The 14,674-nt window shown below is 40.6% G+C and overlaps 1 protein-coding gene across 3 annotated transcripts in view; it reads right to left on the bottom strand.

The window, feature by feature from the left end:
- Positions 1 to 201: 201 nt before the first annotated feature.
- Positions 202 to 14,674, bottom strand: part of LOC133521576 (serine/threonine-protein kinase NLK) — a 144,010-nt gene continuing 129,537 nt past the window's right edge. Inside the window, exons 5-10 of one of the 3 annotated variants that reach the window (XM_061856610.1) lie at positions 14,325 to 14,493; positions 11,909 to 12,035; positions 10,067 to 10,237; positions 9,382 to 9,601; positions 8,321 to 8,414; positions 202 to 5,354 (exon numbers count right to left, since the gene is read on the bottom strand). In XM_061856610.1, the coding sequence (XP_061712594.1) occupies positions 5,300 to 5,354; positions 8,321 to 8,414; positions 9,382 to 9,601; positions 10,067 to 10,237; positions 11,909 to 12,035; positions 14,325 to 14,493 (836 nt within the window). In that variant the 3' untranslated portion in view covers positions 202 to 5,299. Of the gene's footprint in view, positions 5,355 to 7,109; positions 7,303 to 8,254; positions 8,415 to 9,381; positions 9,602 to 10,066; positions 10,238 to 11,908; positions 12,036 to 14,324; positions 14,494 to 14,674 lie in introns of those variants that run through there. The other 2 variants (XR_009799916.1, XM_061856611.1) reach the window with 2 other exon arrangements.

Below are 14,674 nucleotides of genomic sequence, written 5' to 3'. Positions count from 1 at the left end.
TATAATAGACATAAAAGGGCCTGTAAAGTTATGGTTATTAAAATGGTTGTATAGTTTACTTACAGATACGAGTAGATAAGGTCCATACGGGCAAGCGTAATTCGGCGTAGACGATAAGGTTTAGCTAAAAATAGGTTCACTGGTTTTCCGCATTTTCGTTAATTTAATTGCTGACGAATGAGGTAAAATAAAAACACGTGATAATTATGCAGTAGTTTTATTGTTACAGTATCGCGAGCCCGATGTTACAGCTGCTTGCTCGCGTTCTACGCCGCGACCAGCGCGGTACCGGCTGACACCGTCTACCACCGCCTACCTAGAGTCCGCGGCTCAGCGGTAACGCCTTGGCCGCGAACATAACGCTACAAAATTATTACAATAGTTTTGGCAGGTCGCAACAATGGTAAAATGCAACTAATTCCGTACACGACAGAAACACGTATCATATATTTACATTACACACTCTGTCACATTTCGGAACTAAACGCTACAGTCCGTTACAAAATTAAACTAAAACAAACTATACATAGGAAACATTGACAGAGGTCCCGACATCAAGCGAACATTCCAACTACTAAGTCTTATAAGTGAACATTTTGTCTTGGGCGATATAACGAGAATTAATACAGCCATTTGATATTTTAACCTATAGTTAGAGTAACTTAAAACCGACTATCAGTGCACAGAATACCTACTATGTACATTACGACTGGTAAATAGAAAAGAATCACAAGAAAATACGATATTTTATAATTTTTTGTATTTTTTTTTTTAAGTTTTCAAGTATAAATCAGGATTAAAATTATAACATAAATCGTGGCGGTACTGAGTAAAAACTAAGATCATTATTGAAAGAAACTTAAACATTGTAATTATTACTATTTACACAATTGAATTAGATCGGGAACGAGCCCGCAAGTGACTTATTCATTCGAGTAAATTATTATAATAGTAGAAAAGCCGAGGACTGGCCGAGGAGTACGAAACTAAACTAACACTAAAGGTCACTTGTGTATGTGAAGACAGTCGTGTACGCGGAACTTAAACAATACGAGATCTCTGAAAGTCTGGAAACGCGATACGTACATTACATAAGCCCGACCACACTAGACCACGCACTCCACCTGGGAAGGAATTAAGCACTGGTACATTTTCATAAAACGCGTCATTATTGTACACTTTAAACGAAGGTGCCAAAAAAAATCTACCTTTTGTCTCCACAGGCGATCTACTAGCAAAATGTATACTATTCCGCATGAAACAAAAATTAACGGGGAGATTTGAATTGAATCTCACTCGAATATACCTTATTTTCACCCCAACCGTGCATAAGACTCCGAGTACTTATCTTCTATCCTTATGACACCGTCACGCAATAAAGTACACTGAATGCAGAAGTTTCAATCATCCTTATGTTATTTAATGACAATATCTTCCAGTGAAGTATCATGTTCAAGTATGTTCGGGACATAAAATAAGAAGCGTGTTCGCAGGCGCCGCGTGTGCGCGAGCGCACCTAACCCTTTACAAACGCCGAATACCTCTATGCGTCTACTTATTATATTCTTATTTACATACATCCAATCGAACGTCATTACAAAGTTATATCTAAAGCATACCCCAGTCTAGCTCTATAAATAAAAAAATGCCGTACGGAATTTTCAAATCAACTTAAAAATGTGATGTAATGTAGATTTAGAGACTAGACTGAAATATACTTTGCTTACAAAAGTCGATCGGTAAGCGAAATTCTAAAACCAATAATATGTAAATACGGTAAATAATCACTTGACTATATGTACATACATGGTCACATACAAAGAGTGACTGTATACGGGTGTGTATCGAGGCAGCTACAAGCCCTATTAAGCGAATTGACAAAGGCGATAGATATTGGACACAACCAACTATACTACTACCTACTCGCTAAGTTAGAGCCGTGAAAGTGACAGATATTTTCTACTGATTACATAAATTCGGTGAATTTTGCAATATATTTCTCAGGTGTAATGAAGTTCCGATGTATAGTAAAATTGCCGCCTACGCTCTCAATTATTTTGAGTTATTCAAACAGAAACCGTACAATGTGTTATGGTAAAGAAATAAAATCTTTAAATAAATACCCGTCACGTGATTTACGCTCAAGGTACAGTGAAATAGTATTTTGCTTATGTACGAGTAATTTAAGAGCAATTAACATTCGCTTTTGTTGGTTGACAGTGCCACACATTTAAACGCTGTATCAAATGCGTGTGAACACACTCACACGTAAGGCGTTGATTTTTAGTCGGCGCAGTTATTTTGTGTAAGTAAGTACGTACAGCATCACGTTCTACAGAAATGCTTTTTCTACACAAAGTTACACTTTACACAGCATGCGGCCTCGGCTGGTGAAGCCTTAATGTAAGGCCTGAGTGGACGCTCGAAGCGGAGCGTTCGGCGGGGCGTGCAGCGTGGCGTCGGGCTCACAAGTGCTTTGAGCAGCGTGCACTGCGGCCGCTCCTATACGTTTGCATTTGCTTGCCGTGCACGCCGCACGCCCCGCTGCACGCCCAACTTGAGCGTCCACTCAGGCATTACACTTACGGAGAGTTTACACCCATTTGATATAACGCATACATACATGGCACTATCGACCATCGAAGGGGACTATTACACTCTCAAACCTAGCATCGCTAGAGCTTGTAGCGACCCCGTTCCAATAATTACGCCTAGCGGATCACAGTGTTAGTTAACTAAGGCGAGGTGTCCGCGCACGACGGACCAGAGCCTGCTGTACTTTATACTTGAAATTATTCCATGAACTTGCACAATCAATATTTTTGTTTAGATAATAGATACGATATTACAGTGAATTTAGTTAAATACGACACGTTCATAACAAATAATTTCAACTATAGCTGCTTGTTGCAACCGAGGAAAGATACTGTACCTTTTCATATTAAAATAGGTGACATATTGATCGCACCTTTTCGATCGATGAATGAAACAAAACGACTAATTATTCGTGTAATTTACATTTACGACGGAATTAATAAAATCATATAATTTATAAATTATCGTTGGCAAATTCGTCTGAATGTTTTTTTAAGCATTAGAGGTGCTATTAAATCATTTTACTTTGAAGCGCTACGGTTGCAACAAGCAGTGGAACCTATGTACATACATGAGTGGGTTTACTACAAGGCTTACCTCCCAAACCATACTAGGGCCTAACAATAATACTATACTTTCATTTATTTACATTCTTTTCATTTTGTTATAGTTTTGAACTAGTTTTAAGGCTACGACGTCTCTCGACACTCACACAAAGTCACTATTCTAGTCATATGTTAGCGGCGTGAGCGACAACACAAATAGAACATCAATTTTGAACTAATTACTGTACGTTTATTCATACGTACTCGCCAATGAAGAACTACGTGACCACGCACACTAACACACCCCAGTATACTTATTACAAACCTCTAAATCTATAAATGCTCGAAATACACACGTATCCATTACATTTATATTCCCTATACGTCTCACTACCGCAGCGATAGTACTCACGAGAACTCGTTTTATCTATTTATATACTTGTCGTATAGAGCGGGTTAGTAGTTTTAATACTTCTAATTCTACCTATCCTAGCTACGTAAAAATGTTCAGTCGATGTTACATACAATGGTGTTTAGGAGTAAGCTTAAGATACAATATTATATTACAAGTAGGTGAGGAAGAGGCGCTGGCGGCCGAGATTCGTCGCGAGTCCGTCTCACAACTCCAGCACGTTAAGTACGCGCGCCCGGCGACCCTTCCCAAGACATATTAAACGTACAGAACACAAACAAATCAATACTCCAATAATTCGGTCACATAAAATGAAATTCAAATCGATTATTACGCATTAATAATTAATTATATTGCAACATTTATTGCTAGCAATGTCCATACGAAACACAATGAGGCACACAATGAAACCTACACATTAATTAGTAATTACATACAAATGTATAATTACATGGAATCGCTAAATTAATGAACATAACTAGTCTAAAGGGCATCCCGATTTCAATGCGAAGATACCATTCGTACCTTTACCGAGTCATCTTACTTCGAGCGTGAGTAGGTACTCCTACATAGTTCGTTAAGCCGCAGCTTCACTTGTCTTTCACTGTGTCCTTTTCACTTAACTGATGACTTATTCGTATGTCGTCGAGGCGACTTTCGTTGTGTCGCAGTTGACTCGTCCGCTCGCGATTCGATATCAAATCTAAGCTAAACTACCCACACAACGCTATACTCTACGCTAAGTAAATAGGACAAAATATATATTTGGTAGAGTGACGTCACATGTAGTGTTAATAGATCCTCGTTTTGCTTTCACGACTGCACGAGTGTTATGAAGTTTTAAATAGTGATAGATATTCGAAATTTTACTAGTGGTGAAAAATATAGCAAAACCTGAGTATTATCATTTTTAATAGATAAGGAGTCTCGCTGCGATTCTACTAAAGGTTTTGCTATAGTTGTAACCCCAAAACTGAAACTTTTAATAACAATTCGTGCAGGATATTTAATTAAAGGGGTAAAGATTACATCTAACACGAATGCGCTCTACAATATTATCGCGATGAGGTATGGTGCGGTTTTTTTACATTTTAGTTACAGATAGCTATCGATTACAGATTTATTAGAAAGCAAATCAAAGGAATCTTTAAACACAATCTAGCGAAAGGACTAGTTCATTCTGTGCCGATTGAAATTAACTAAGGATATTTCATCATTTTTGTACATAAAACCAAATTGTTTATATTCAAATAAGAAACTGGAAAGTTGTATTAGCGTCAGCACAGAACGTGTAGGTACTAAGATCACGCGATGGATCTAAAAAAACAGGAAAAACTACGCCAGGTTCTACCAAATTCTTATTTTAAAACGTAGGAAACGTCCACTAAAAAGAAATCTTCTTAGAATTACAATTACATTTCGTATCACCGTTGGAACGCGACGCGACCGGATCCTTCGGGGCTTCTAATGTACTGCGGATTTTTGATACCGTATTTTCATGGCGGTCCATAACTCATTCGGGCACTTTGATAACGCACCCCGGGCAATCGCGGTCTCATGAGAACCGTAGAACGTTCCATCGATCGTAAATCTCCAATACCCAGCCAATGAGTAGGCGATATACGCCCCGCGCAGTTCGTGTTAGTTCTCAAACCGCGTAGCTAGTACGTCAGTGACGTGTGAAAGCCCGCACATGTGGTGGTAGCGGTTATCGCGTGGAGGTGTAGAGGGCGCGCCGCTTGTCGGGTCATTCCCACTGGTGCGGCGACGGCGGCAGCTCGCTGGGGTGCGCCACGGTGGAGCTGCAACATGCGCGCGTCACTACCACTGGCCTGGAGCCGAGGACACCCGCGCCACGAGGGAGCTTGTTGGATTCGGTATGTTCAATACGGTTGTAAGTGACTAGCTAAATAAATATTTACGCTGTAGTCGTATCCTGTTTCGGCCACGAAACGCACGCCCCGTGCGTGCACGCCTGACGTTGACGCCGGCCGCCATACATTGGTTAAATAAATGTATGAGAGTCGGCGTCGAGGGTGCACGCTCGGAGCGTGTGGTCCGTGGCCCTCGGATTAGACGAAACGTTTTGAGAATCTTTTTTAATTTTTATCGTAACATACTGATATTGAGAAACGACTAATTATAAACCAATTTAAGTAAGTAAGTAAGTAAATATTCTTTATTGTTGGTGCAATAAAGAATATTTACTTACTTACTTACTTAAATTGGTTTATAATTAGTCGTTTCTCAATATCAGTATGTTACGATAAAAATTTATTAAAAACAGTAGCTTGGATCAGCAAGCTTTTTGTTTGAAATATAAAACAGAAAATTGCATGTAAATAAAGCTCATAGCTTTAACCAAAAATTACTTATTCTCTAAGTGGTTTAATTTTCATGAATTATCATATTTTGAGCGCGTTGCAATGGCGTCCGAATCCAACAAACTTACCAAGATATGCATGCAATTCCAATTCTGAATAAGAAATGTAGGTCAAAAAACTATGATAATAAAAGAGATTCCAAATAGCAAAACTGCATCGCAAATCAATACTACTCCAGTAAGAATACTACTGTAATAAAACAATGTAATTTCCTTTATATTCAAAACGAGCAATGAATGTCAAAAATCACCACAACCAAAGTGCATGGCACTGTGCTCTCTCGACTACTTATACTCATGCACTACAAAGCCGTCCAAATCTCTTATATTTAAAGCCTTTCTCGAAAATAAACTTTATCACTATAGCGAGTATAGCAACGAAACTTACTCTTTAAAAATAGCTTTAAATATAACGAGAACTTTAGATGGCGCAACGGCCCACTATCCATATTTAAAACAAACTTTACCCCACTTATTCCTTCAAATTCAAAGCAAATGTGTTCATCGAAATGAAACCACTTCGGATCGAATTTGAAGAGAACATGTTCATGCATGAGTGAGTAGCGCTGTATTTTTATGTCTTCTTCTTTGGGATCATCAATAAAAAATAAACAATTGCATACATAATATTCATTGTGGAGTATGCGATTTAATTGTAATTTTGTCCGCCATGATAAATAGTAAAAGTAATTTTTGTTCCTTGAGTCATGTCATTGGGTGTCGATTATTAGAAGACTGCCATAAAAATACCTCGCTACTCACAGCAAGAAATGGAGTTAGCATGCAACCGAACCGGACAACGACGGACCGAATATTTTAACAATCAACCCTTTTGAAATTACCGAAAGGACGTCTACATGGTAAGGCAACATTGATTATGTTGTAAAAAAAACACGCAAAAAATATGAGAGAAATGGCCCCTTCACGCCCCCAGAAACGGGGAGTGTCAGAAGACCCCGCTACCATTTAATTTTCAGTACACAATCTTTTATTAGTGTAACGTGCGTCTCACCCGTCGGTAAGCTTAAACCATTAATTTTAATTATTTTTAACTGAAATTAAACATTGCCTTACCACATGATATTCGCGAAAACCAGCTGGCAAAATACACCCGGCTGTGATTGTGCACGTCAAAAACTCGTAGATTATTCTAATTTTATTAACGTATATTAAGAGCAAGAACAATCTCCTGCGTGGGCCGGTTCAGTATTCGCAGCGGTAGAGATGGACAACAGAGAAGCGTGCGGAAGCGCTTACGGCGGACTGGAGGCTACGCAGCGCACAGAAATATCACGGGCGATAGCAGTAGTATTTTTGCCGCCGTCTTGAAAGGGGAACAAACTTTTGCTTTCGAACCCGCTCTAGAGCTGTCGTAGGAACACAGAAAAAAAAGCAGAACGTTATTCAACTACTCACAACAGCGGTGCTACGTAAGGAAAGCGCGGAAGGCACCACCATTTCAAGAGGGTTGATTTAGCTCGGAAACGGCGACGTCGGTATTTACAACGACGGGTCGGAAGCGTCGAGAGTCATAGATAAACAATATAAAATAAACCCATGCAAGAGTCGGGCTTAGAGAAAATGGGGCCGTTGCGTCGGTGAAGTCGCTGTACAGTCGCACAAACCTACACACAACACTACGAGGCGGGAGGGAGGAGGAAGGATCGACACAGGCGCTTCGTGCGCGACCACCGGCGGCGCACTGACGTTCGCACCCTGCTAGTGCCAGTGCCACACTTGTAGTTGTGATGACCATTTTTGCTTTCTCTGATTTATTATCTTTGGTACTGTAGCTGACGCTTGGACAACACCGATGTACTAAAACCTTGTAAATAAAAACCGAATATAAAAAAAAACTACAGTTCCTAAGTATACAATGGGTTCCACCAAAATTTGAAGGATTTAGTAAACAGAATGTGTACATAATTTTCAATTATTGAACTTCAATATGGTACGACCGATTGTAAGTAACATACCGTGTAGCTATAAAGACGATGCAGAATAATAAATTGTACAAAAACTCAAAGCAGTGTTGTCCGCACGTCGCAGGGGGCCTAGCGGGCCCAAGTCAAAAGAGTCTCTTATTCAAGAGAACACACGATAACTATTCGCGATTAATTTTCGAAACTTACTATGACAGTATGGGATGTTATTTAAAGTGGAGGGAATCTTAGTCATTTATTGTGACTAGGGGTGATTCTCATGACGAAGAAGCGTCAAAAAATGTGTAATTCGTGTGCGCGGTTCCCTTTTGACCGGGCCGGGAGTCGTGGCACACGGGTGGTGTAGCGGCGTGTATAGGTATCGCAAAGAAATCACCTAGTGTCGGTGGCGGTTGGTGGCGGTTGGCGGTTGGTTGGCGGTTGGTTGGCGGCGGCGCCTTACCTTGCGAAGCTCTTGAACGCCGCGGACTGCGGGTTGATGCAGAGCGGTACGCGCGACGTTTGCAGCTGCTCCGCTATGAACTTGTGGATTTCCTCTGCGGGTCGATAAGCGGTGCGGTTAGACATTTAAAAACAAAAACACATTAGAGACACTTTTTACGTTCAGTAAATAAAGCACGTAGAATATATGCGATAGGGTTTGATATAATAAAAATACTGGAGCTCTGAGATGGAAAGAGAGACCCGGGAAAAGACATAATTAAATAAATACATGTCTCGCAGGTTCCTTGGATATATTATTTATTGATACTGGTGTTTTCTTAACTAATTTCAAAAATAGTTTTATTAAAGTAAGCAGTTAATAACCAAGTAAGTAGTTTAAGTATTCTCCAACCGTTAAAATACCGCCACTTGGGCGTAAGGTGAAAATTTTATTCACTATTCATTATTTTTATTATACAATACTTCTTGTAGTAACGATACGGCCAAGCCTCATATTTTGCTTAAGGTGTAGAGAAGTTAAGGATTGTAGAGTTTGAAGCTTGGCTCTACAAGAGATCTGATAACTTTTCGACAGTGCGAGCCTTATGGTTTCGTCTTGGCAACATTTAACATGAAAATGTTTTTGATGGCATTTCATGATTGGCATTTTGGCGATCATACGCGCGAGGCAATTTCCTCGCGCACAAAACGGCCAGTGTAGACGTGCCTCGGCCGAGGCGGCGCGCTCGGGCGAGGAAAACGCGCGCGCCGCCTTAAGTATGAGACCTATGCAATTGAATTTTTTTATGCTTAATAAGTCCACTATTGACATTATATCCTGAGAATTTTGTTTATCTGGTTAATGTAATCCAAACCCAAGTTATGAGAGTTCAAAAAAACGACGAAGCGCTTCGAGAAAAGGTGGGTAGTGCCCCTTGCGCTTTGCTTTGCTCCTCTTGGTGGGGGCACTGCTGTACCCCCAGATATGTATTTCAGCCGGAAGGGTCGGCACAAGGCACATGCACAGCCGCCCCTCCTCCAGGCACGGGTGTGCTAGTGGACCTGCGGAGATGTCCTCACCTTTGACCTGGTGCACGGAGGTGAGCTTGCGCTCCCAGCCGTCGTGGAAGGGCATGGGCGCCACGGGCTCCAGGTCGGGCGAGTAGTGGCGCGCGGCGGGCGGCGCGCTGTAGCAGCACAGGCACATGCACGAGTGGTAGCGCAGCCGCCCCTCCTCCAGGTACGGGTGCGCCAGCGCGTCCACCACCGAGATGCGCTTCGCCGGGTCGAATACTAGCATCTGGAACGAGGAAACAAGCGATTAAGAAATAGGGCGACCCGTTCATGTTAAAAATTAATGCGGTATAAATGTATGCAGCCTGGAAACTGAAGACAACGGTAGGGCTTACGACTTTAAAATCGGAAATCATGCGTAATTTTCGGTGAAGGAATATAACATGAGGAAACGGGACTAATCGCAGGCCACCTGAGTGAGACGATGAAATGGGAGTAGTTTTGTTAAACGGGATTAGGTTTCCAAAACGTGCAACACGGAAACTGAAAAAAATAAAACTAAAATGAAGAGGTAATGTAGGTATGGAGAGTTCTTGCTATCGATTTCTCAAAATTAACACCATGCACAAAAATTCCCTATAACATCAAGGCGCAATGAACTTTGCAATGTCCCACTTTTTCGACTTGGGGTCAGTGTGCGACAGGCATATAGCGGCCAATTCAACGCAGCACCTAGCTGCTGGATCCTCACCTGAGCGAGCAAGTGCACGGCCTCGTGCGTGGCCTGCACGGAGAGTGTGTAGAGAGCGGCGAGCGCGGGCGGGCGCGGTGCGCGTCGCAGCATGTGGGCGCGCGCGCCCGCGCACGCGTGCCGCATGTCCTCTAGCGATGGCGTGCCTAGCAGCTCTGTTATCAACTCCAACTGGAAAATAGTTAATTTTACTCACAAAGAACCCACGAATGACAACAACGAAAACAGTGCTCATTATTCAACATATCACAACAAGAGTTTAAATAATACACACAACATAAACAATAACACATTACAAGGGTTCAAATAATATTCATCAATATTTGGTATATTTATAGTATGTATATGTATATGTATGTGTGTCTTATATTTATAGTGTGTATGTATGTTTGTATTTATGTGATATACAGGATGATTCAGGAGACGTGAGCAGGATCAAGCCTGCCTATTCAGTAAGTTATAAGTAACTGTTTCGTATTAGTATTTGTGATATTAACGTTAATTTATTTTTTACTGTTCAAAAAAAGTTTTAATTTATTTACGACATTTATGGTCACCCTCTTTGTTTTATCAAAATCAAGTGACAAATTAAATGTCATCGGAGTCTGGTTACTTTGGAAAAATCGCATCACACTCAAGTGTGACATTTTATTTTCTTCATAATTAAAGTGCTGTCATAACGGTTAAAGAGGTTTTATCTTTGTTAATCCGTTGTAGGGTGTCCATGATTGCAGATAATCAAATTTGTCCTCAACAAAAAGTTAAATAACAGAAAAACAGCGTGATTGTTTTACTTAAATATGATGGTGAACGATTCATTAACATTTAATGATTGTTTAGGCTTATTTCTGCTCACGTCTCATGAATCAGCCTGTATATGTGGTTTATAAGTATATTCGTTTGCTTTTCTTTTTAATTAATTGACTTTTTTTCTCTCTCTGCACCAATTGTAAGTGTCTCTGTTTAGCCCTATGGTTGACTGGTAGAAAATGCCATTTGGCATTAAGTCCGCCATTAGTACAACATAGGTTTTATTCACATCACCACCAAATACGAGTATGTCATAGGTACAATTTTATAATTAAATCTAGACTTACTTATTACTATCGTTCTAGATTCTAAATTAGAAGTGAAATGTGCAAAATGAAGATAGACATCTAGCGGCTGTCCGCAGCCTATATTTAACTAGTCACACGATGTCTTACTACTTTAGAACACTAGTTATACTACCCTACATATGTCAATCTTCAGCACTTCGTCACGCCAACTTTTTTTTTGTTATTAACTTTTAATTATAGAAAGACGTGCACACGGCCAGTGCATGTAAGGAATATACAGTTATTATTGTCATTAACAAAACGTAAGCCCTATTTAAATTACCTACTCCATAGTAAATAGTATAACACCATACCAACTATGCGTGATAGCTTTTACAAAATATGCATATTTAAAAAATGCGTGTTTCTCTGAAGAATCTTCTTGAATGATAACTTATAGGGCAGTAAAATAAAGAATGTCTGAGTTGAAAGGGATATTTATCGCACAGGTCAAAGGCACATGAATCAAGTTTTCTACATCTCTGGTCATGATCTGCCCACACTGCCTACACATTTTATATTGTTTCTCTAAATGTACAGCTTACTTACGGCACAGTGTTAAGGGACAAAGACAGTCATCTATATCTGATCGTTTCATATCTAACAAAACTAGTCATCTAATAAATCTTGGACTGGTTCTTATTTAAACCATTCAAATTCAGGCAAGCAGTCCCCTTGTAGCAAGTTGTAGTATGTAATCTCGTTTGTCCCGCGGGTGGAATCTGCTTGATATTCCCAGACATACCTGTTGCACTGGACTCTGAGCCTGGAAGAGGATCCTCCTGCCGAGCAGCTCGCCAAAAATGCAGCCGACCGACCACACGTCCACGGCCGCCGTGTAATGATTGGCGCCCATCAGGATTTCAGGTGCCCTGGAAATCGTCAACGGCAAAATTTTATTGTGTGGTTAGATTTTATTGGACTACAAACTGTCAAGTTGGTTGCCCACCAACGTCTATAGGAATGACACGAAATAAATTCACCCTTTCAATTCCATTGCTGGACGCTTAGGACTCTTAGGAGTAAAGAGCGAATGAACCCTTACATTGACGATATACCATTTATTCGCACAATAAATTTGCCTTAATGCAAAGTGCTAAGGAATGGAATTCTCTCCTATCGTCTATATACCTACTATTAAAGTATGTCATATTTTTGAGTCTTAGTAAAGGTTACATTTTGTCTCTCAGACATACGCCTAAAGGAAAAGGGTCCATAATCGTTTCGAGCCGTGCAAAACTCCTCAAGTACGTAAATGTACAAGGTGGGCACCTAGATAAATTAGAAAAAGGGTTGAGCAAAGAATATCTTCCTCGCGTTGTCCCGGCATTTTTGCCACGGCTCATGGGAGCCTGAGATCCGCTGAGCAACTAATCCCAAGAATTGGCGTAGGCACTAGTTTTTACGAAAGCTGCTGCCATCTGACCTTCCAACCCAGAGGGTAAAATAGGCCTAAAGGGGCCCACTGGTTACCAGTTCGCCGGACGATATCGGCCTGTCAGTTATTCGCAAAATCAGTGGGCCCCTTTATTGGGATTAGTCCGGTTTCCCCGCGATGTTTTCCTTCACCGAAAAACGACTGGTATATATCAAATGATATAAATTTCGTACATAAGTTCCGAGAAACTCATTCGTACGAGTCGGAGGTTGAACCTTAGGGTTGGGCAAAGAACATTGCTAGTAAATTGGAACTTTACAAATGTTTCGTGCAAGTATTGGAGAGCAGAATCTTCGACATCGGAAGATCAGAAAATTTACAAATAACGAGACTCGTCGTCCGTATCCATAAACAAAATGTCTAAAATAAAGGATACTCGGCATGTTTTGTTAGCGGCGGCACTGCCGTCAGACATTTTTCTAGTATTATGATTTCTACATGACTTGGTTAACACCAATTCAAAGAGCTTTCAAAGCCAGCAAAATGCTGCATTGAAATGGGTTTTTAAACACTTTTTTATTCAGCTTTGTATTCACAGGCCGCGACGGACGCACCGCGGCCTACTTTAGAAGCGCGGCCAACGAAGCAAAGGTCATACATTGAGCGCGGTTTACGCTTGGCGGGATTCGTCACGTTGGCTCAGAATCGGGGCGTCGAAACCAAGTCAATATCCTCACGCACGGAAACTAAAGTTGTGACCTTGTGCAAGGGGACGCGCGGGTTTTTCGTATATCTCATGTTGCTTATTGCACGTGTTACTAACAATAATAACTATCTCTGACATTTGTATTAGTATTGCACGCGTTATTATTACTAGCGTGTAACTTTGTTCTCAGTGGTAGCTTTAGTTTATAATTTATTCACACACACACACACATTCCTTCGTAAAGTAAGAGGAGCTGGGAGCTTGGTCTTGGTACTCCCTATACATAACTCTATCTTAAAAGAATACACCTGTAAGTAGAAATGATAGCATTTATTACTTATTTTGGAGTATCTTTCCAAGATTTGCGGACGTCTAATAGGTACATAACACGAGCGGCATACGAACTTTAAGAATTCGATCTTGATTTGAATAGATTGACATTATCTACTCTCAGATCGATTTACTCGTAGCTGCTTTATAAATATTTTGAATGGCCAAGTCTTAATTAACATTATATAACCAGGACTGATGAATATTTACGTTACACATAAGCAAGACTTAGCGCTGAGTCAACTTTCCTTCCATAATATCGACCATGAAATGCGATTCCGAAGAACTTTTTAGGCAAGTTTATATTACTTTTTAAGTTCAATATCCAATTCCAGTTAGGTACCTAAACAAATAACCCTTTGGTTCTGCAAGTGGAATAGTTTTATCGACTAGAATGGTAAAGTGATAAATACGATGTGTACCTTACAGTCAGCTATACCCATGTCGCGACATAAGAGCCTTACTTAATAATATTTCTGTATTACTTACGCAAAGAAGAGCTTGAAATATCGCACATCCTCTTCTTGACAATAGAATATCTAGGTCAAAAACCAATAAGAGCGTATTGATTTCGTGTATAGATGGGTACATTTTACAGTCTCGTTACTGACCTGTAGTACTGCGTGACCACCCCCTGCGTGATGTTCTTGCTAGCATCCGGCTCCTCGACCCTGGCCAGTCCGAAGTCTCATATCTCCAGCACGCGGTTGCTGTTCAACGGGAGGTTGCGGTATATTAGTCACTGACCTGTAGTACTGCGTGACCACCTCCTGCGTCATGTTCTTGCTGGCATCCGGCTCCTCGACCCTGGCCAGTCCGAAGTCGCATATCTTCAGCACGCAGTTGCTGTTCACCAGGAGGTTGCCGGGCTTGATGTCGCGGTGCAGGATCCGAGCCGAGTGTAGATACTTTAGACCTGGTAAAGAACTAGAGTTATTATTTGTCCAAACAATTATTTTGATTAGTAACTAATATAAGTTAGAGAGGATAACAACCTTATAATTTCTTGTAAAGACCAATGTTTTTCTCAAATTGGAAAAGAAAACGTGACCAAGAAGACCTCCAGTGCCAATGCCAGATTGTTTTACTTGGTTTAG

Source organism: Cydia pomonella, chromosome 9, assembly GCF_033807575.1.
Source record: "Cydia pomonella isolate Wapato2018A chromosome 9, ilCydPomo1, whole genome shotgun sequence".
NCBI lineage: Eukaryota > Metazoa > Arthropoda > Insecta > Lepidoptera > Tortricidae > Cydia > Cydia pomonella.
This window is presented reverse-complemented; position numbering and strand designations above follow the sequence as displayed.